We start from the raw sequence: 22,526 nt of genomic DNA, 5'->3' as shown, positions 1-22,526 counted from the left end.
GGGACAGAGTGAAGGTCCATGAAGCCCAGTCTCCTGTATCCAACAGTGGCCAACCCAGGTCCCAAGTACCCGGCAGAAACCCAAAGAGTAGCAACATTCCGGAGCTGAGATTGTGATGTCATAATGCCTCATTCCACCAATGCCTAAGAGCCAACCTCAGCAGTGATGTCACAATGGCAGAAACCCAAAGAGTAGCAACATTCCAGAGCTGAGACTGTGATGTCATAAAGCCTCATTCCACCAATGCCTAAGAGCCAACCTCAGCAGTGATGTCACAATGGCAGAAACCCAAAGAGTAGCAACATTCCAGAGCTGAGACTGTGATGTCATAATGCCTCATTCCACCAATGCCTAAGAGCCAACCTCAGCAGTGATGTCACAATGGCACAATTGTCCTATACATGGCTCACATAAGAGATGCCATACTGGAACAGAGCGAAGGTCCATCAATCCCAGTCTCCTGTTTCCAACAGTGGCCAACCCAGGTCCCAAGTACCCGGCAGAAACCCAAAGAGTAGCAACATTCCGGAGCTGAGACTGTGATGTCATAATGCCTCATTCCACCAATGCCTAAGAGCCAACCTCAGCAGTGATGTCACAATGGCTCGATTGCCCTATACTTGGCTCACAGCTGTCAAACTGGGACAGAGCAAAGGTCCATCAAGCCCAGTATCCTGTTTCCAGCAGTAGCCAACCCAGGTCCCAAGTACCCAGCTAGATCCTAGGTAGTAAAACAGATTCTATGCTGCTTATCCTAGGAATAAGCAGTGGATTTCCCCCAAGTCCATCTCAATAATGACCTATGGACTTCTCTTTTAGGAAATTATCCAAACCTTTTTTAAACCCCGCTAAGCTAACTGATTTCACCACATTCTCCAGCAGTGAATTCCAGAGTTTAATTTCACATTGTGTGAAGAAATATTTTCTCCGGTTTGTTTTAAATCTACTACTTAGTAGCTTCATCGCATGTCCCCTAGTCCTAGTATTTTTGCTAGTGATTCACATCAACCCTTTCCACTCCGCTCATCATATCCCCCCTGAGCTGTCTCTTCTCCATATCTTTTTTTGAGATATGGCGACCAGAACCACATACAGAGCAATTCAAGGGCATTATAACATTTTCATCTTCGTTTTCCATTCATTTCCTGATAATTCCTAACATTCTATTTGCTTTCTTAGCAGTCGTCGCGCATTGAGCTGAGGGTTTCAACGTTTCCTCAACAATGACACCTAGATCCTTTTCCTGGGCAGTGACTCCTAGCACAGAAGCCAGCATCCCATAGCTATAGTTCGGGTTCCTCTTTCCTCCTAGAACAAGCAGGTGCGCTATAAGCAAGCAGCCCTCAACCTCAACGCACTGCTCCATGCTCACATCATGTGTCATAACATGCCCTATTAGAAAGCTGGGCTTAGATTTCCTTAGGCCAGGGGTGTCCAATGTCGGTCCTCGAGGGCTGCAGTCCAGTCGGGTTTTCAGGATTTCCCCAATGAATATGCATGAGATCTATTTGCATGCACTGCTTTCAATGCATATTCATTGGGGTAATCCTGAAAACCCGACTGGATTGCGGCCCTCGAGGACCGACATTGGACACCCCTGCCTTAGGCAGTGTGTAATATAATGCAACCGAGCTTGAAAAGACATCCCCAGTGGCATTCAAGAAGCTGTGGAGACATTTTGCCACACATAACTTCCCACTACAATCCCTTCCCTGAGATGATTTTATAATATTATTTTCATGAGGGTAAAACTGCACTAGCAATTCAGAGTCTCCGCTGCTCGCAGCCCTAGAAAAAGGAACGAGCTGTTGTATGTTCAGAACACAAATGTTTGAACGGGTTTTTGAAAACCAATATGGAACAGCAATAGTGCCATCAAGACATGGATGGATTTACTGGGGTTTGAGATTTTGTTTCTTGGACCACCATAAGAATGAGGGAGGGATGTACATGTGTTTTGAAGGCCGCAGAACATAAGAATAGCCTCACTGGGTCAGAAAAAATGGTCCATCAAGCCCAGTAGCCCATTCTCATGGTGGCCAATCCAGGTCACTAGTACCTGGCCAAAACCCAAGGAGTAGCAACATTCCAGCATCTCAAAAAATAGCAAGATTCTGGAATCCCAATGAGAGCAACATTCCAGAGCTGAGATTGTGATGTCATAATGCCTCATTCCACAGTGCCTCAGAGCCAACCTCAGCAGTGATGTCACAATGGCTTCAATGTCCTATACCCAAGGAGTAGCAACATTCCATGCTACCGATCCAGGGCAAGCAATAGCTTCCCCCATGTCTTTCTCAATAATAGACTATGGACTTTTCCTCCAGGAACTTGTTGAAACCTTTCTTAAAACCAGCTACGCTATCCGCTCTTACCACAACCTCTGGCAATGCGTTCCAGAGCTTAACTAATTTCCTCCTATTGGTTTTAAAAGTGTCCCCTAGTCTGTGTCATTTTTGACAGAGTGAAAAATCGATCCACTCGTACCCGTTCTACTCCACTCAGGATTTTGTAGACTTCAATCAACTCTCCCTTCAGCCGTCTCTTTTCCAAGCTGAAGAGCCCTAACTGTTTTGGTCTTTCCTCATACGAGAGGAGTTCCATCCCCTTTACCATCTTGGTCGCTCTTCTTTATCAGTTGCAACCAAGAATAAATGTGTGTGGTCACAAAGGCTTCAACTATGACTCATATTTTTTGGCTCCAAAAATGGTATCACAACTTGCAAGGAACCCAGTTTTCTTGAAGACCCCCATGGATGCTTGAATTTTGTCCTAAAATTACCTCTCAGAATGATTAGACATCGAACACAGTGGAGAGAGGGAGTCTCAGAGCAGACACACACCTAAGCAGCTAGAGATGTCTCATTTCCAAATGGGCTCTCCCTGCCCAGAGCCACGTTGGCAGTGAAAATGTGTCCTATCAGTGGTTTCTTGCGCTACCTTGTTCTTTTCCCCTGTGGTGTACAGATCACAGGTATCGTCCTGCAAAAATAGATTGAAATTCTATCAAAAATCAGCAACTTCTTGAAATTTGATCTAGGAGAAGAGAAAAGATTGTAAAAACTGTCATTCTGTGACCCGGCGGAGCTGGTTATTCCGCCACCAGCGGCTCTTGGTGTCTGCTCAGTTCCAGGCAGCCGTTCATCGTCAGGCTTTGTTCCTCTGCCGCCCCCATTTGCAGGTCGTATTCCTCGTCCAGGAAGTCCAGGGAGTTGTTGCTGGGAAGCCCCCGTATGGTGAACTTATGAGACACTTTGGCCCACTGCACTCTGTTGCTCGCCACCCGCTCATACAGTTCAGTGGCCTTGGGGAAGAGGTCTTGGAGCAACCTGTGAAGGAGAAATGCAAAAGCGGTGCAGGAGTTATAGGAATAGAGAGAACCAGAAAATGACAGCAGATAAAGGCAGTGGCATAGCGAAGGTGGGAGGTGCCCCACTCCCGCCCCCAGCCCCTCCTTCCCCATGCCCCCTTCCCTCCATTCCTCTTTAACCTTCCCGCTGTGAGCAGCATCACCAACTTGCTGCCTGTGTCGGAGTTGGCTTTCCCTCTGATGTCACTTCCTTGGTGTGGGTCCAGGAAGTGACATCAGAGGAAGAGCCAACGTTGGTGCTACAGCAGATTGGGATTGCTGCTTGTGCGGGGAATTATAAAGGGGTACAGGGGAAGGGAAGGGGTGGGAAAGGAGCAAGGGGTGGAGAGGAGGATGGATGCCAGCACCCCCACCAAGACGGCGCCTGGGGTGGATATCAAAAAAGAGGACAACTGACCCTGCCCTTGTCCTGCCCATGACCCACCCCTACACCACCCACAGTGCCCTGGCCCCTGCCTCCCACTAATCTCAACTCCATCACCCAGGAGATTCTGATTCTTTTTCTTCTTTTCTGCCTGACTCGGGGGAAGGAGAAGAGATGAGGTTTGGGTGGGGGTGGGGGTGTGGCTGATGGCGGGGCTGAGGGTGGGTCAACGTGTCCTCTTTTTTTTTTCTTCCTATATAGAAAAACCCAATAAGGGAACTCTCAAATAGTTTCCAAAATAGATAATCCCTATTGAAATAATCAGGGTAAGTTGGCATCAAACCAAATAATTTGTAATTGTTATACACGTCTCCCTCCGTATTCACGGATCCAGCATTCACGGTTTCGATTATTCACGGTTTTTAGCTTGCTGGCTCCTCCCCCCCCCCCCCCAATTGCATCAGCTCGCATAGAGAAATCGCCGATTCCAAGTGTTTACAGAGAAAAATCGGTGATTCCCGGCACTTTCTTCACCGTGTTTTGCCTCTCCTTCAGGAACAGGCTAGGTCTCCCACCATGTTATTCGCGGCTTCACCATATTCACGATGGTTTTTAATAGAAAACAGCGAATAACATATGAAAAAGTTATTCGCGTTTTTTCTGTATTCACGAGTCTGTTAATCCCCTATCACAGCGAATACGGAGGGAGAAGTGTAATAAGAGTACCCTCAGTGAGATTATGAAAGCTAACTGGACACTGGAAAAATAACCAGAGTTCCAGGCTTTAAGCAGGTTCTCTTTCAAGCCATGCTATACACCTGTGTATTTTAAATTCTATAAGTGCAAAACACGCAAAAAAGTGACTGTGCTTTTTGCAAACCTTATAATTATATTTTATTGTTGCCAACTTATCCATTATATATTTTTCTTCAGCAAATCTTGAATCCCTGCTTGAGACAGAATACTGGGGAGCTGAAATCAGCAACAGATCCTATGTATTGGGTAACATCAGCAAACCAGTTGCTCTTTAGTTCCATCTGCTGGTAGCAGAGCAGAAAGCCATGAGTCTGGACTGGTCATCTGAGGACACAAAGGAACTCTTGTTCCTCCTTCCTCAATGTCTTTCCACTTATCTCTCATTCTTCATGTTCCTTTAATCCTTTCTCCCACTTCCTTTCTCCTTCTTGCTCTCCCTCTCTGTTCCCCCTTCTTTGTTTCCCTCCCCTTTCTTTTCTCCCCCTCTCCACTCACTTGTAAATTGGCATGGCAATGTGCTCCATGAAGCTGATTTGTAGCTCGGGGATATATGCCTTCTCCCTGTCCATCATCTCACTGGGACGATTCCCCATGGCTTTCTCCTGAAAAGCACAAAGAAATCCCATCATTGTTCTTAAATCCATTTCTTTTCAGCTCTAATTTGTCTCTTTTCTTTCATCTTCAACTGACCCTTCCTTTAGGGCCTGCGGTTAGCGAACAGAGCTATGAAACCCTGACAGACTGGGTTCAGGTCTAGTACTCTCCCCCCCCGCCCCCAATACGGAAGGTTCTGGCATTGCCCGGTGGAGGTTCAAACTGCAGAAATTGCAGTGCCACGGAAGAAAGTTTACGTTGTCTTTTGGCAGCAGAAAAGCTCAGAAATGGAGGAGCTCCTGAGTAGAAAATGACATGGGGACAAATTTTTCCTCGTCCCCACGGGAACTCTTTTTCCCACCTCGTCCCCGCGACTTCTTTTCCTGTCCATGCCCCATTCCTGCAAGCTCCGTCCTCATCCGCACAAGCCTCAAACCCTTTAAAATCCTAAGTAGCAACATTCTAGAGCTCAGACTGTGATGTCATAATGCCTCATTCCACCAATGCCTAAGCTCCGTCCTCATCTGCACAAGCCTCAAACCCTTTAAAATCCTAAGTAGCAACATTCTAGAGCTCAGACTGTGATGTCATAATGCCTCATTCCACCAATGCCTGAGCTCCGTTTTCTTCTGCACAAGCCTCAAACCCTTTAAAATCATAAGTGTTCAAGGCTTGTGTGGTTAAGTCAGAGCTTACAGGAATGGGGCGGGGACGGGGGACGGGGGGGGGGGATCTGTCCCCGTGTCATTCTCCCTCCAGAAGGATTTTCAGACCATTAGCAGATTTGCGGATGAGGATAGGATTTTGTCGCAATTTATTTTCCTTTCTAGGTGGAGAAAGCGTCAGCCCAGACTTGTACTTTGATAACTGCCAGTATTTTCTGTTGGCCTAACCAATGTCAGCAGAGGCCTGTGGGAGATTCTATCAGTCACGTCTGATCACGCAGACAGGCCTCAGAATGCCTCAATTGCGTCTAAATGATCAGGGCTTAAAAGTAAGAAAGGACCTTGGCCCAGCCCTGGGGTTCAACAAATGTGTGAAGGTCCGGTGCTTAAGAGAGACAAAGGCCCAGCTGCATGTCACTGGAAATGAACAATGACTCCAGTCTATGAGGGAGTTTCTCACGCCCCACACGCCTTATTTACCATTGTTTGAAACAGTTTACAGAAAGATACAGGTACTTAACCCCAATAGATTCTATTTTTAGAACAAGTCACAAACTTGACCACCCGCCTCCCCCCTTCTCTCTGGGATTCTCTCTCTCTTTCTTTCTATTTTCTCTGGACTCTTGACCACCCGCCTCCCCCCATCTCTCTGGGATTCTCTCTCTCTTTCTTTCTATTTTCTCTGGACTCTTGACCACCCGCCTCCCCCCTTCTCTCTGGGATTCTCTCTCTCTTTCTTTCTATTTTCTCTGGACTCTTGACCACCCGCCTCCCCCCTTCTCTCTGGGATTCTCTCTCTCTTTCTTTCTATTTTCTCTGGACTCTTGACCACCCGCCTCCCCCCTTCTCTCTGGGATTCTCTCTCTCTTTCTTTCTATTTTCTCTGGACTCTTGACCACCCGCCTCCCCCCTTCTCTCTGGGATTCTCTCTCTCTTTCTTTCTATTTTCTCTGGACTCTTGACCACCCGCCTCCCCCCTTCTCTCTGGGATTCTCTCTCTCTTTCTTTCTATTTTCTCTGGACTCTTGACCACCCGCCTCCCCCCTTCTCTCTGGGATTCTCTCTCTCTTTCTTTCTATTTTCTCTGGACTCTTGCTCACCCCCCACCCCTTGTCCTCTCACCTATCCAGACACACATTAATGCAGGTAAACCGTCCTTTCCATCTCACACACAGAAGCAGGCTCTAAATCTACTCAGCATATTTTTTTATTTAGGTAATTATATACCGCCTATCAGATTATCTAAGCGGTTTACAATCAGGCGGTTTTCCCTATGTATCCCAGTGGGCTCACAATCTATCTAACATACCTGGGGCAGTGGAGGATTGAGTGACTTGCCCAGGGTCACAAGGAGCAGCACGGGATTTGAACCCACAACCTCAGGGTGCTGAGGCTGTAGCCCTAACCGCTAGGCCACTCCTATTTCTGCACAATATAGTCTTCCTGCAACCACTCTTGGCTATTACTGCCATTAATTTCACTTCCTGCTGAACCTCCTGAGGGCACTGAACCCAAGACCTCTGGTGGCTTGCAAGGCTGCCACCTTACCTATTAGGGGCTTGTCTGCTGCACCCCCTCCCCTCCAAAACTTTATAAAAGTAATTAGTTAATAAGAGACCAGATGGATTCCATGGACTTCTGGTCTTCTTTCAGCCTAAACCAAATTTCTAACCATCCGTGCCAGAGCATCCCATAGGAGGGGCCTTAAATAACCTTAGGCGCCTCCCCAGTGCATCCCAGGATGCACCGGGGAGGGGAGGGCCTGCTATTTTGAAGAGGTGGGCCTGCTGGCTGGAGGGAGTAAGCATCTCTCCGGCCAGCCATTGTAAACAAGGTAAGGAGGGATGGGGGGTCTTCAGAGGCACGGGGGAGGGATTGGGTGGCAACGGGAGGGATTGGGCATCTCTCCTGCTGCCAGGGAGGTGGCGGGAGGGTGTTGCTTGGTGGCGGGAGGGAGTGGGCATATCTCCCGCTGCCGGGGAGGGTGTTGGGGCATAGCTTGACAATGGCAAATTGTCTGACAGGTCTGAGCGGTCAAGCCTTACTTTCCTGTCCGTGCCTGAGCCAATCAGCACTCAGACACTGATCAGAAAGCAAGTCAACGACAGCTCAGACCTGTTGGTAAATTTTGGCCGCGCATGTGGCACAACGAGGTTAGGGAATCACTCGGCGATTATAGAGAATCGCTCGGAGTGCTCGTTTTAATATTAATGACTTCCTTGTACTACATTTGCATGGCTGTATCGGAGACGGCTAGAAAACTCGGAAAAGACCACGGTAAAGCCGTTTTAATAATCCTCCGCTAGAATACATGCACGCTAAACCGACTGGTACCGGTTTAGCGAGCATGCTAAAGGCACATTTCAGTTTTGAGAATCTGCCCCTAAGAGAACGCTTGGGTACTACTTGATTCAAGCTGTCCTTTCCCTCTCCCTCCACCTCCACCTCCACCCAGATCAATCACTCACCTAAAGACAACAGAGAGATACAAACAAGCAGAAGACTTGGAGAGAATTCCATGAGCCATGCTTCACATGCTTTCCCCCTTGTTCCCCTCTACAAATGTTGTCATGAGCCCTTGTGACTCATGATAGCATTGGTTAAGGTCTCGCTCAGCACAATGTGGTGATGGAGAGGGTAAAAATGGTTTCCTAACTTCAGCAGCCTGGAGACAAGTTTGTTTGCATGAATGAGGCTTTCTTTGCTTGAGGGTGGTGGTGGGGGTGGGGGTGGGGGTTGAGAAACAGTGGAAGAACTGAAGCTGGGAGGGAAGAGCTGCAGGAAGTAATGTGACTTAAAGTAGGGTAGATCCCCAAAATGTGGGAAACAGTAAACCGAACCCTTTATCCCAGAACCTCCCCAAAGGTTAGATGCTGTAAATCAGGGGTGCCCAATACCGGTTGATCGTGATCAACCGGTAGATCAGGAAGGCAACACGAGTCGATCGCGGAGCCCATCCCGGGCTCCATGATATTCTTGTGTTGCTGCACCAATCTACCGGGCCGTTCAGCCTTCATTCCTCTCCCCGACGTCAATTCTGACGTGGGAGAGGAAGTTCTGGGCCAGCCAATTGCTTCCTAGCTGGCCCAGAACTTCCTCTCCGGGGAGTGGAATGCTGGTCGGTCCAATGCTTCTGCAGGGAGAGCTTGGAGCGGTGGTGGCTTGGGGGTCTGTTCCCCGATGGCGGCGGCGGCAAACCTAGTGGCTTGGGGAAGGCAGGGAGAAAGAAAGGGGGCAGGCAGGGAGGCAAAGAAAGGGAAACAGAAAGAAAGGGGGAACAGGGAGACAGAAAGAAAAAGTTGGGGGAGAGAAAACATACAGGAAGTTGAAAGAAGGGAAGAAATATTGGATGCACAGTCAGAAGAAGAAAGTGCAACCAGAGACTGATGAAATTACCAGGCAACAAAGGTAGGAAAAATGATTTTATTTTCAATGTAGTGATCAAAATGTGTCCATTTTGAGAATTTATATCTGCTGTCTATATTTTGCACTAGGGCTCCATTTTACTAAACTGTAATAGCGGTTTTTAGCACAGGAAGCCTATGAGCATCGAGAGCAGCACGGGGCATTCAGCGCAGCTCCCTGCGCTACAAAAATGCTATCACGGTTTAGTAAAAAGGGAGAGGGTTTATTTGTCTATTTTTGTATAGTTGTTACTGAGGTGACATTGCATAAAGTCATCTGCCTTGACCTCTTTGAAAAAATCCCGGAATATAAATGATAATTCACATTTTCTCTGCGTACAGTGGGCTTTGTGTTTTTTTTTAAATTTTATTGTTGGTAGATCATTTTGACTTGGTCATTTTAAAAGTAGCTCGCAAGCCCAAAAAGTGTGGGCACCCCTGCTGTAAATAAAAGGTCTGAAATGCAGTGGGGGAGGGGACTAAGCAGCCCTTTGCACTAATTATCTTCCATGCCATTCTACCTACCAGATCTCCTTGTGAGAAGAACTCCTTGTAGATCAGTTCCTTGAAATAAAATAGGTTGCATCATTATTCACAGGAAGTTACAATACCACAATATCATTCTTTTCCTGACAGACTTGTCCTGCAGCTGTCGGCCACATCTCTGTTAGCTGAGAGGTGCTGATCATAGCAGATCTGTAGGAGTCTAGGCCCTGCCTAGATAACAAACCACAGAGTATGTGAGACAGCCAGCAGTGTGGGCAAGGCTTGTACCAGGACATTTTGCATTCGACATTATGGCAAACCTTCATCCGAATTCCCTCACTAGCTGAAACTGGATGACTGAGCTGAAGCCATTTGCACAACCCTGTGCCCCGTACTTGACCTCGCCACTCTGGGGCCTGGGTTCAGGGACGTTCCTGAATTCTAAGACCTGCATCCTCGGGGGACATCAGGTTTCTGAAAACTGAAGTTATTTTGCATGGGCATATAATCCTAAATCACTCATGTTTTTACATATGGTTGTTGCCCTTGCTTGTAAATAATCACTGATATCTACAGACCTCTGAGCAAATGCCCCCCCTCCCCCCAAGCTGGAATACCTTCTTCCCTTTACCAAGAGCAGAATTACAAGGAATGTACCATGTTACAGTATGGCAGAGGAGATTTGATACTTACAGCTATCTTTCTTGTGGTTTTCCATCCCTTGGTTTGGTCAGATAGGTCACAAGAGGTCATGAGAAGACACAGTAATAGACTATGGTGATTTTCATTTTTTGGATCATAGCCAACTGTAAGAAGAAGAAACCTTCGGATTAATGGAGTCAGGCGATCGCAGAAACTTGCTTCCAGCTGACGTGTTTTATTGATTTATTTTCTATGGGAACTTTAATCCTATAGGTTGATCAAGGTCTAAACTTTTACGTGCCCCAAGTGTGTGGGGAGGGGAGGGGGGGGTCAGGTGATGAGGCGTCAACCTTCCCCTAACCTCACACTAATGGTGTTGCCAGACTTACTATTTTGGGTGGGTCCAGAGTTAATAGGTGGGCCCCTTTAACCCTCCACCCCCTTATCTTAGCATTTCCTCTGTCCTTAACCCCCAAGTCCCTAAAGACCAGCATCTGCTCCCCCCCACCCCTCTCTGAATCTTCCCAGCGTACCTTAAGGCATCCCGGTGGCCGCAGTGATTTATCTTTGCTGGCCCCTGAAGGCTTCCCTCTGCCATGTCCTGCCCTTGCTGATGTCATTCCCTATTTCCTCGCTGGCAAGATGCAGCAGACGGAAGCCTGTTGGGATCAATGCAGGAAGCACAGCAGAAATGCTACGGCTGCTGGGACATTTCTGAGGGATGGGGGAATTCAGAAAGGGTTACCAGACATCCGGATTTACCCGGACATGTACAATCTTGGAGGCTGCACCTTCAAAAAGATATAAAAAGGATGGAGTCGGTCCAGAGGAAGGCTACTAAAATGATGAGTGGTCTTCATCATAAGGCGTATGGGAACAGACTTAAAGATCTCAATATGTATATTGTAGAGGAAATGCGGGAGAGGGGAGATATGATAGAGACATTTAAATACCTACACAGCGTAAATGCGCATGAGTAAAGTGGCCATACGTCCCGTTTTGAACGGGACTGTCCCATTGTCCCCAAGCACAGCTTCGGGACGCTTAAATGTCCCGTTTTCAGAGACAGCATCCCGAAGCTGTGTGTGGGGACAATGGGACAGGCGATCGCAGAGCTTAGGATCTCTCCCTACTTCCCCTCCCTCCCTGCCGCGCCAAACCCAGCCTGCCTGTCTGCCTTCCTCCCTCCAGCTCCGAAGCCTGGCCTACTGACGATTCAAACCCCCCCCCCCTCCAGTCCACCACTGCTGAAACTGAAGGAAAGGAAGGTCCAGGCGCCGGCCCACAAGCCTCCTCTCCGACGTCAATTCTGACGTCGGAGAGGAAGTTCTGTGCCAGAAGGCTTGTGGGCCGGCGCCTGGACCTTCCTTTCCTTCAGTTATAGCGGTGGCGGGTGGGAGGGAAGCAGCAGTGGGTGGCAGCGGACCGAGGGGGGGTGTTTAAATTGGTGGTAGGCCAGGCTTCAGCGCTGGAATCTCTAGCTACAAGGCTCATCGAAAACAACCATGAAGGTAATCTAAGAACGTGAAGGATATCCGGGAACTGGTTGCTATGGAGATCTGATGTGAGAGAACTCACACTGTCGCACAGCTGGCACCTAAAAAGCTCATACAATAGTTTTAACCCCCTTTCTGAACTGTAGAAGAATATTCGATTGGCCCAATGTCAACAGTAAAGCATTCCACAGCACCGGGCCCTGCACAGAGAACATAGATTTACAGTTCCCTGCAAGCCTCACGGCAGCTAATGACAGAATTTCTAGTTGCAAACTATCTGATGACTGTAGCTTCCGTGAGGGACAATACCCCCGCAAGAGAGACCGAATACTGGACGGGCAATTGTGCTGTAGCAACTTAAACAACACCCAAAGAACCTTAAATTTGACTCTAATATCAACAGGCAGCCAACGAAGCTCTCGAAATATCGGAGCAATAGGAAGAGATAATGGTTACTGCGGATGGGCAGACTGGATGGGCCATTTGGCCTTTATCTGCCATTATGTTTCATGTTTCTCTGTCACACGGTGACAGGCTCCAAAGTCAATGGTTCCGAACATCAAATCTTTCCTCTTGATTAGACAGGACTCAGCAGATATCCATGCCTGATGACCTCTATGAGCATTAGACATTAAGGGTGATGGATGCAGATCCTGGACCTCTGATAACATAACATAAAATCAGATTTCTAGAGTGCATCACCATAAAGTTCCATGCGGTTTACAAAAGATTATATTACGTAAACATAGTAAGATGAGCGCGGCAAAGTGGAATTCTAATTGACTATACCTGTAAGAACTGAACAGGTTTTCATGGTGCTCTTTGGATCCTTCTCGTTGTCATTCGTAGGACAACCTACATTGAGTGGGTTTGTGATTGGGCCCCAGGCACTGCAAGGTGTGCACCGGGTATACGTAACCACACTGGATACATGTATTTTAAAAATAGGTTTACAAAATTCTGTGGAGATTTTTCCTGATGTCTCAAGAGCTATGCAATTAAGAAGGAAAGAATTTCTGAAATTAAGAACAAGAGTTTTAGCTCTTGGGCATCTTTTTATCTAAAATTTCCATGCAAATGTCTTGTCAAATTACAAGACATTGAATATGTATTTTGGGATCCCATTCAACTGCAACAATTTCTAATAGCTCGAGAACAGAAATGATTTTTCCTATTGTTTTATGATTCACTACTGAGAAATTGGTGGGTACAAGATTCCCAATAGTATGGAATGGTTAGATTCATTATGAATCAGAACCAATTTGTTGTTTTCCTTAGTTTTGTTAGTTGGAAAGTTGCATGTCTCCCCACTATTTGTGGGCTTGAAAAGGAATGTTTGTGTTGTATAAATATTGTTAAAATCTGGTGTAAAAAAACCTTTATCCATGATATCTTTTGATATTGTAAATTATTAAATTTATAAATTAAAAAAAATAAAAATAAAAAAAACCCAGTATATCAAAGATTAAAGAAACTTGGAAACTTAGGGGCCTTTTTTCAGGATATGCTGCCAAAAAATAGAGCCACCGTGAAATCAAATGATTTGACTGTGAAAAGTCGGCAATGGCTGGGTCACCCAGCTCCCAAAAGAGGAAGGCAGAGGGCAACAATGCATAAGACAAATAAGAAAAAATCCAAAATGGACAACCACACAAAAATTCAAAACTAGAGACGCTAGAGGGATCACTGAAAAAGGTCCATGCTTGACCAGTGCTCCAAAATGAAGAGAGTGGGTCCATCTTACCAGCTCCTTGGAAAAATAGCAGTGTGAAGTGAGAACGTATGCTCTGTAGGGCCTCTCAAAAGCTTCCAGACCTTTTCTAGCTGGAGAGGTCTTTTTCCCACTTGGGTCCTGTTGTCGTCCATCTGTGGGACTTGCTAAGCTGTCCTCGGAGAAAGTCTTGTTCACTAACTACCTCCTTTGCTCTACTTGCTCAGGTGCCCTTCACTCAAGTTCAGAGCCCTCTCCCCACATCCCTTCTCGCGCCTTACGCCAATTCAGTAAGATGCAAGTTTCTCTGTCGTGTACAGTCCCAATGAAGCAAAGACATGCCTGGCAACCCCTCACCTTCTGCCATTTTCTGCAGATCCTTGAAGATGCGCAAATGGTGCGCCAGGTCAGTGGCTAGGATAATTTCCCTCATCAGGTCCAGCATCCGTTGGTAATCCTACAGGATCAATGAGATACCTTCTCATTAAAGGACAGTTTATATAAACACATCATGTGCCAGATATGCTACAGTTTCTCCTTTCTGCATTCCTGATAAAATTGCTTCCCCCTCCCCCATCGCCATCTTTGGCTAGGGTTACCAGACGTACGGATTTACCCGGACATGTCGTCTTTATAGAAGGCATGTCCGACCATCCGGACGGCTTTTCGAAACCCAGCACGTTGTCCGGGTTTTGAAAAGTTTCTTTGGGACCCGTTGGGAGGGTATCCGTGCATGGGCAGATGCCCTCCCTCCTGACGAGAACAGGTTAAGAGGTGGCGCTGGCGGGGAGGGGCGTGATATGGGCGGGGCTGGGTGGAACTTTGGTCCATTGTGTGATTGAGAAGTAGGGAGGTCACATGGGGGTAACATTTATGACCCAGGAACACAGTAAGGACCAGATTCAGTAAATGGTGCCCAGATTTAAGTGCCAGAAAAATCCACGCAACATTCGTATTTTATAAAGGGTTCTCCACACCGAAGTGGCCCTTATAGAATAATGTTTAGTGCTGGTTCCCATGACGAACTTTGGGGGTGGGGACTTTCACCTGCTAAAACCCGGTGTAAATCGTGGCGCAAATTAAGTGGGTATAAATATTTGGAACACCCCCGACTACCCGTGCTGCTTCCATGGCTTTGCCTCCTTTCGGGTTGCACACAAGACACTTTGAATATGCGGCATTATAGAATAATGGGTAGGCGTAATTCCAAATTAGTGGTAATTAATACCAATACTTGGTTCATTAACAAATTAATTTCTGTACATGGCTCGCCAGTGCGTCCACATTTGTGTAAATGTTTAAAGTGCTAGCTAACTAGCAGTTACGTGCAAATGCGTTCGCATAATTTTGTAAATATTACAGTATGCCTCAGCGCTATTCCGTAAACAAGTGCACACCTTTCATCGTGCGTTTTCACGCATGGGCGGAGTCTGGGCACACTTATGCGCTCAGACCCAGATTCTATCAACGGTGCCTAGTGACGCCTACATAGGCTCACCCAGCACAGCACATCTTGCAATCTGATCTAGAACCAGTTTACACAATTCTAATCTAGAACCGGCCTCCTCTTGGAGAGACAAAATAGATGTACAAAGGGCAGGGCGGGTGCGGTCTTACAAACGCAACTCACCTTCCTTGAGAACTGATCAAAGATGTTACAGCCATGGGAATTCAAGATGGCGATCGCCTGTGCAAAGTGATGCCTCTGCCAAGAAACCAGAAACATACAGAGATTAGCGCCCAAAGCATAGACTGCCAAAGGAGTCCCAGCACAGGGCTCCCTGATGAAATAAAAACACCTGAAACAGTTACTCTTCTTATCAAATAAGGTGCTAAATTTTTTGCAAGACCCTAAAATAGTTACCAAATTTTATTTTAGGTTTTGCAGCAGCTTTAAGGCTTCTGCTGCATTTTAACTCAGGCACCATCTTCAAGATTCATTGCTCATAGCAAGAAAATGACTAGGGAATCTTATCAGACCAATGGTCCCTCAAGCCCAGTAGCCCATTCTCACGATGGCCAATCCAGGTCCCTAGTACCTGGCCAAAACCTAAGGAGTAGCAACATTCCATGCTAGCGATCCAGGGCAAGCAGTGGCTTCCCCCTTGTCTTTCTCAATAACAGACTATGGACTTTTCTTCCAGGAACTTGTCCAAACTTTTCTTAAAACCAGCTACGCTATCCGCTCTTACCACATCCTCTAGCAACGCGTTCCAGAGGTAACTATTCCCTGAGTGAAAAAAAAATTTCCTCCAATTGGTTTTAAAAAGTATTTCCCTGTAACTTCATCGAGTGTCGTCTAGTCATTGTGGTTAATTTTATGCCCAGAAATTCAAGCCTGCACCCTATCTGACTACCAGTACTGAATAACTGTGTCTTTGGTGGCCCCTGGAAGTTATCTGGGTACTGTCAATATTCAGAACCAGAATCCGGACAAGTTAGGGCAGCCATTTTGTTTGGATAGATATTTGATTACCGGTGCGAAATACTGGTGATACCTGGATCACTTCAGGTTTAATCTGCCCCTTACCAACTTGGCACTGTCTGGGTACTGCTGCGGTGGTCATACATATAATACAGTTTACAGTTTATTTAGTCCTTAATATACCACCAATGATAAAACCGAAAATTCAGGTGGTTTACATTAAAATGGATAATAAAAGGGAGAGTGACGACAAATGAAGACAAAATCACATACACCAGAGATAAGAAGGAAAGACTTAAGTTGTAATTCCTGTTACTGAAAGGTAGATGAAAGAAAAGGAAGGGTCTAAATTAGGTAACTCCTAGGTAATAGCGGGGTTTAAAAAAAGGTTTAGATAAATTCCTAAAAGGGAAGTCCATAGACCGTTATTGAGATGGCTTGGGGAAAGTCACTGATTATTCCTAGGATAAGCAGCATACAATCTGTTCCACTACTTGGTACTTGAAGGGCCGCCTCTTCAAAATGGCGGCCCTTTCCCCTCCCGGTGCATCTTGATTGGCTCAGGTGCCTAAGGCCTCTCCTCTAGGGGAGGGGCCTTAGGTCTAATTACATGTGATCTCAAGAACACACCTGCAGTTGCACGTGACTTTAGTGGAGCTGTTTTTCTGGGACAAACACATTTTATAAAACCCACTCATTTGCACATTTTTAGCACATCCATTCCCACGGCTTTATGTGGTTTCTGATGGAATATGATAAATACGTATAGGAACTTATAAATGAATAAACTAGGTTACAATAGACATCTTACGCCCTCTCAGTACACAACTTTGTTATAAAATTGCCATCGCTGTTTGTTTGTTGTTGTCTAAAGGTTATAATTCTGTGCTCAAATATATTTTAGCCCGTTACATGAACGGGTGCTAGAATAGATGGGTAGACTTAGGCATTTCTTTCTGTCTCTCTCCCTGGCCCCCTGTGTGTCTGTCTTTCTATCTCTCTCCCTGCTCACTGTCTATCTTTCTTTATTTCTGTTTCTCCCCCTGTCCAGCAGCACCCTTTCCCTGCTCCCCCCTGTCCAGCAGCACCCCTTCCCTGCTCCCCCCTGTCCAGCAGCACTGGGCCGTGGGCCGGCCTAGCAAATGCACCGTGGCCACACAGCTCCTTCGGAGTGACAGAGTGGGGCCAGGCGTCAGCGACGGAGGAGGAGGACGAGAAGCAGTAACGCCGAATCTGACACTGCCATCTTTCCTCTCGGGGCAGGAACGTTGCTGGGGAAACCGCCACATGCGTCACAAACCGGCGCAGGCTCCTACTGCGCATGCGGGGGGGGGGGGGCACAGAGCCACAGATCACGGCCGCACAGAGATTGAAGTGCGCATGCGCGCTAAGGGTTTTATTATAGCGGATTTTCAAGATGAAACAAGATCATCAACAATAACAATAACTACCGGTACAGCTTTACTGAAGTCGACAAGTGTCCTGACCGAAAATGAAAAACTCAAGTAGACGACCTTTCTCTATATGTTGTTAAAGATTTAAATTTTTAAAAAATTTTATAAGTTTTTTTTTAAAAATTGTAATACATTTTAAACCTCTGTAAGCTGAATATATATATATATATATATATATATATATATATGGACATTGAATTAAAGGCAGAATGGAGGAGATTGTTAAGGAGAAGAGAGAGGGTGCAGGTGATGAGAAAAAGATGAAGATAGGAGAGCAGAAAGTGGCATGGAGAGAGGAATGAGAGGAAAAGATGGCAATGAGACCAGCAGAAGAAAGAAGAGAGAGTATGAATGAGGGGAGAGTGCGAGCGATAGGACATTGGGGTGAAGAGGTCTTACCTCCATTACCGAGCCTTCTGAACTATACAAGGCAGCCAACACTGATTTCTGAAAAAGACAATTTTGTTTAGTCAAGATCAGAGGCCTTCTGAATGAAAGTAAAATACCATTTGTGCCACTAAACCCTTTATCCCATCTCTAAGGAAAGGGGGTTCTCGTGAATGATTCCATCCCTACCACAGGAGAAATGTGCAGAAGAGACAAGGAGGTTCTAGAGCCCCCGGTGAAAGGGCATCAGGGTCAGAAGAGAAACGGAAGTTCGATTCAAGGCAGACATGGCCAGTGAGTGATATTAGATTAGGATGATCCTTGGATGTTTGTGGTGGTGGAGAGGAAAACGGTGACAGAGTTCACAGAAGTGTGGGATGAACACAGAGGATCTCGAATCAGAAAATAATGATATATATTGAAGAACTAAGGCCAGTACTGGGCAGACTTGCACGGTCTGTGTCCATATGTGGTCATTCAGTTGAGGATGGGTTGGGGCGGACTTCGAAGGCTGGGATGGTTTAGATGGGCTGGAGGGAGCTTTGATGGAGACTCCAGTAGAGTTCTGGGTTTCTGGACCAGAAATATCTATGAAAAACAACAATTTAAATTAAAGAGCGTGTATGTTCGGGCAGACGGAATGGACCATTCGGATCCTTATCTGCCATCATTTCCTATGTGTGATGCCTTTTGTTAGAGCAACAGAAGAATTATCCAAAGGAAAATGCTCTTCGGAGACTGCATGGATGTAGGGAACCCTACTAAAAATTTTAAGTAGAACAGGGAAAGGGACCAGCTGGGACTAGGGCTACTATGGAGACAGTATTTACACCACCATGAAAGGAGAGGAATCTGGCATTCATCTTCAGGGCCATGCACTAACTCGTACATAGTATGGAGGTAATTTCAGAAAGTCACTTTTGTGTGTTTGGACCACATCTGTATGTTAATGGCTTCTTAGAAACATCGACAAACGTAAATGTACCGTATGTGAAATGACGTGATGGTAGGCTTTGTTAATAGGTGTGTACATGGGTCAAGTTGGGTAGAATGTGGGCAGAGTCCGTAAATATATTTGTAGATTTTAAAAAATGTTAATTTATGTGTATACTTCAAAAATTATATAGTAGGTGCATGGGAAATGTCGGTGTCTTTAAAGCAGGTGGCTAAGGTGTTCGTTTTCAAAGCAGAGGGATGCCTTAAAACGCCTAAAAGAACAAACGTCTGCTATAAACGTCCAAATCCCGATTTTGGAAAGTCACAATGCAGTTTGTCCAAATTGCAAGGGGGAATGTTTTGGACAGGACAAAGGAGAGCCCAAAAGTAGGATGTCCAGCAGTGATAACTCAATGGGAAGAAACATCCATTTGTAAAAAGGAAGATACTTTTATTTAGAACCTGGTCAATCAAGTCCAAGTTACAAAACGTTGCTCTGTTTGAGCAGCTGACCCGCTGCAGGGATTACGGCATGACCCCCCCCTCCTTATTCCCCCAGTGAAACTGGACAGGAAAACGCTGAGCGAAGCAGAAGGCAAGTCAGAGGAGTAGCCCAGCGATTAGTGCAGTGGAGTATAACCTAAAGGACCGAGGATCAAATCCCACTTCAGATCCTTCCAGAAAAAGAGCTACAGTGTGGCTTGAACTAGAGAATGACACGAGGACAAATTTGTCCCTGTCCCATTCCTGTAAGCTCTGCTTTAACCGCACAAGCCTCGAACACTTCTGATTTTAAAACTTTTCAGGCTTGTGCAGATGAGGATGGAGCTTAGGCATTGGTGGAATGAGGCATTATGACATCACAATCTCAGCTCTAGAATGTTTCTACTTAGGATTTTAAAGTATTTGAGGCTTGTGCAGATGAGGACGGAGCTTAGGCATTGGTGGAATGAGGCATTATGACATCACAATCTGAGCTCTAGAATGTTGCCACTTATGATGTTACAGCGTTTGAGGCTTGTGCAGATGAGGACAGAGCTTAGGCATTGGTGGAATGAGGCATTATGACATCACAATCTCAGCTCTAGAATGTTTCTACTTAGGATTTTAAAGTATTTGAGGCTTGTGCAGATGAGGACGGAGCTTAGGCATTGGTGGAATGAGGCATTATGACATCACAATCTGAGCTCTAGAATGTTGCCACTTATGATGTTACAGCGTTTGAGGCTTGTGCAGATGAGGACGGAGCTTAGGCATTGGTGGAATAAGACATTATGACATCACAATGTCAGCTCTAGAATGTTGCTACTTAGGATTCTAAAGTGTTTGAGGCTTGTGCAGATGAGGACAGAGCCTGCAGGAACAGGGCAGGGGCAGGAAAAGAACTCACAGGGGGCGGGATGGGAAAATGAGTTCCCATGGGGATAGGGAGAAATGTGTCCCCGTGTTATTCTCCAGTTTGAACCCTGTGTCCCTTGGTTTATAGTCCACTACACTAAACACTCCTCTGTTCTGTGTATTCATAGTTTTGAAAATTATGCCAGACAGATGTTCATGTTGCAGGTTTTTTTTTGTTTGTGTTCAAAAACTAGATGTTTCACTTTAGAAAATGACTTTTCATTTTGGACGTTTTCAGCCACAATCGAACAGGAAATCTTGACATCTCTCCTGTTTGATTACGGTTATGAGATGGACTTTGTTTGGGGGGGACTCGGAATAGATGATGGTCTTAGTGGCTGTAATTCAGGGCTATAACTAGGGGTGTGCGAAAGGAGCAGTTGGCCTGACCACAATGCCACTAGGGGGAAGGAAATGACTGAAACGCAAGTGTTGGCCAGGAGGAAAATCCAGGAGAAGTGTTGCTGTCTGGGAAAGAGGAGAGAAAGATCAGAGGGAAGAGAGAGGGGGGGGGGCAAAGAGGTACAAATACACTTTAATGCCATGGACGCCAAAATGCCTGATTATAACTCTACTGCAACTGAATCGAACAGAGCAGTCTGGAAACACCTAGGCAATGCCTGTTATGGGAAAAAGCACACAAAATCTTGATTCCCTGCATGTTTTGGCGACGTGCACGCCATCACCTTCCCCTGACGGTTGCTTACCGAAGCCACCTGGAAGGAGTTGTTGGTTCCTCTATGGTCAAGGTCATGACACATGCAGGAAACAAACAGAGCGAAGATTTCAATGTCTCTGTAAAAATAGAAAAAAAAAGAAGAGATTCTTAATGCAGTGAAAACAGCAGTGGTTTAGGGAGGGGAAAAGCTGCCCCCCAGTGAACAATGGCAAGAGCATTGGTGACAGCACTGGCTGAAAACCTGGCCCTATGCTCGAGCATAATGCTCACCCCACCCAGGTGGGTGGTCTGCAACCTGGATATATCCTTAAGTTTCAAGTTTAATATATATTTGATTAATTGCTTCTCATTTTTACTAAGCGACGTACAATGTAAAACTCACAGGATCTTAGAAACGCTAACACATAAGAATCCTTTCTAAATGCTCGGTATATTCCTCCCGCCTCTCTTTGGACTGCAAAATCAAGTGGATCCCTGCAGCTGTGTTTGAGAATAATTCATCATAAAAAGGCGATAGGGAGGGCGAAATCCCTAGAGGTAATTTTAAGCCTACAGTGTAACCCAAGACAAGGGGCAGGCCTGAATGGACAAGTGCATGTTCTCATAGGCTTTCTTGGCTGGCGTCATGATTGTTGCAATTGCCCGAGTCTTGCCGAATCTTGATAGGCAGAACCGATGTTTCAGCCATCGTGCTGTGGCTTCCTTCAGTGTGTGCTCTGAGGTCTGCAGTTGGTCTTCATATATATCTAGTGGGTCCTCAAACCTGATTGGCTGGGGCTTGAGGTGACTGAGGCGGGAAGGTCCAATCAGATTTCAGGACCTCAGAGCACACCCTGAAGAAAACCACAGCATGATGGCTGAAACGTTGGTTCTACCTACCCAGATGCGGTGAGACCCAGACAGCTGCAACAATGGATGTAGCCTAAATTTTTCTTTCTTGACATGTACTTTGGTGGAATACGTATTGCAACATTTTCATTCTCCATCCCTGTCACTTTCCACACATTAAGCGCAAGGTGCAGCCCCTGCGCCAGCCCCTTTGTCTCCGCTTCTGATGACCTACTCCAAGTACTTGCTGAGCTCCAGGTTTTTGTACAGAAGGTAACAAAAGTGAGAGACGGAGAAGGCGTGCATCCAGTTGTGGTACGGAGGGTCTCGGTAGCCCTTTTTCACCATCAGGCAGAACCTGCAGATAGAAAGCCAAGCAACAAATCAGCTCCGCAGCCGCCCCTTCACACTGTGCTTCACTAAGACCAACATGGCCATTGCCTTACGAGAGGGTGCTGGAAAGCTCTCAGCCCAACCAACCAGCTTCCCAAATTCGTTAAGAGCCAATTTGCAGAAATGAAATTCTCTGTTTTGACATTGTTTCAGATCATTGATTGAACCGTATTCACCTCATTCTCTTCTTGGTTGGGCTGAGAACTTTTCAGTGTGAAGAGTTTCAGTCTCTGGTAACCAGAGCTGAGACTGTGACATCATAATGCCTCATTCCACCAATAAGAGCCAACCTCATCAGTGATGTCACAATGGCTTGATTGTCCTACACTTGGCTCACTTTTATCACATACTAGGGGGTGTTGAAAAGTTCTCAGCCCGACCAACCAACTTTCTAAATTCTAAGCATTACTTTGCCACTGGAGCTGAAAAGAGCGTTATCTTATTTCGTGAAGTGACAATTTGCAGAAACAAAATTCTCTGTTTTGATATTGTTTCAGATCATTGAATGAAGCAAATCCACCTCATTCTTTTCTTGGTT

At 46.1% G+C, this 22,526-nt stretch overlaps 1 protein-coding gene across 1 annotated transcript in view; it reads right to left on the bottom strand.

The window, feature by feature from the left end:
* Positions 1–2,573: 2,573 nt before the first annotated feature.
* PDE2A (phosphodiesterase 2A) overlaps positions 2,574–22,526 on the bottom strand; it is a 505,027-nt gene continuing 485,074 nt past the window's right edge. The window contains exons 22-30 of the mRNA XM_033947538.1: positions 21,831–21,953; positions 20,796–20,883; positions 17,767–17,814; positions 15,119–15,193; positions 13,846–13,945; positions 10,333–10,445; positions 9,679–9,717; positions 4,986–5,092; positions 2,574–3,329 (exon numbers count right to left, since the gene is read on the bottom strand). Coding sequence (XP_033803429.1) covers positions 3,092–3,329; positions 4,986–5,092; positions 9,679–9,717; positions 10,333–10,445; positions 13,846–13,945; positions 15,119–15,193; positions 17,767–17,814; positions 20,796–20,883; positions 21,831–21,953 — 931 coding nt within the window. The 3' untranslated portion in view covers positions 2,574–3,091. The remainder of the gene's footprint in view (positions 3,330–4,985; positions 5,093–9,678; positions 9,718–10,332; positions 10,446–13,845; positions 13,946–15,118; positions 15,194–17,766; positions 17,815–20,795; positions 20,884–21,830; positions 21,954–22,526) is intronic.

The sequence above is a fragment of the Geotrypetes seraphini genome, chromosome 6 (assembly GCF_902459505.1).
Source record: "Geotrypetes seraphini chromosome 6, aGeoSer1.1, whole genome shotgun sequence".
Classification (NCBI taxonomy): Eukaryota; Metazoa; Chordata; class Amphibia; order Gymnophiona; family Dermophiidae; genus Geotrypetes; species Geotrypetes seraphini.
Note: the sequence above shows the minus strand (reverse complement) of the source record. Positions and strands in the feature narration are given on the sequence as shown.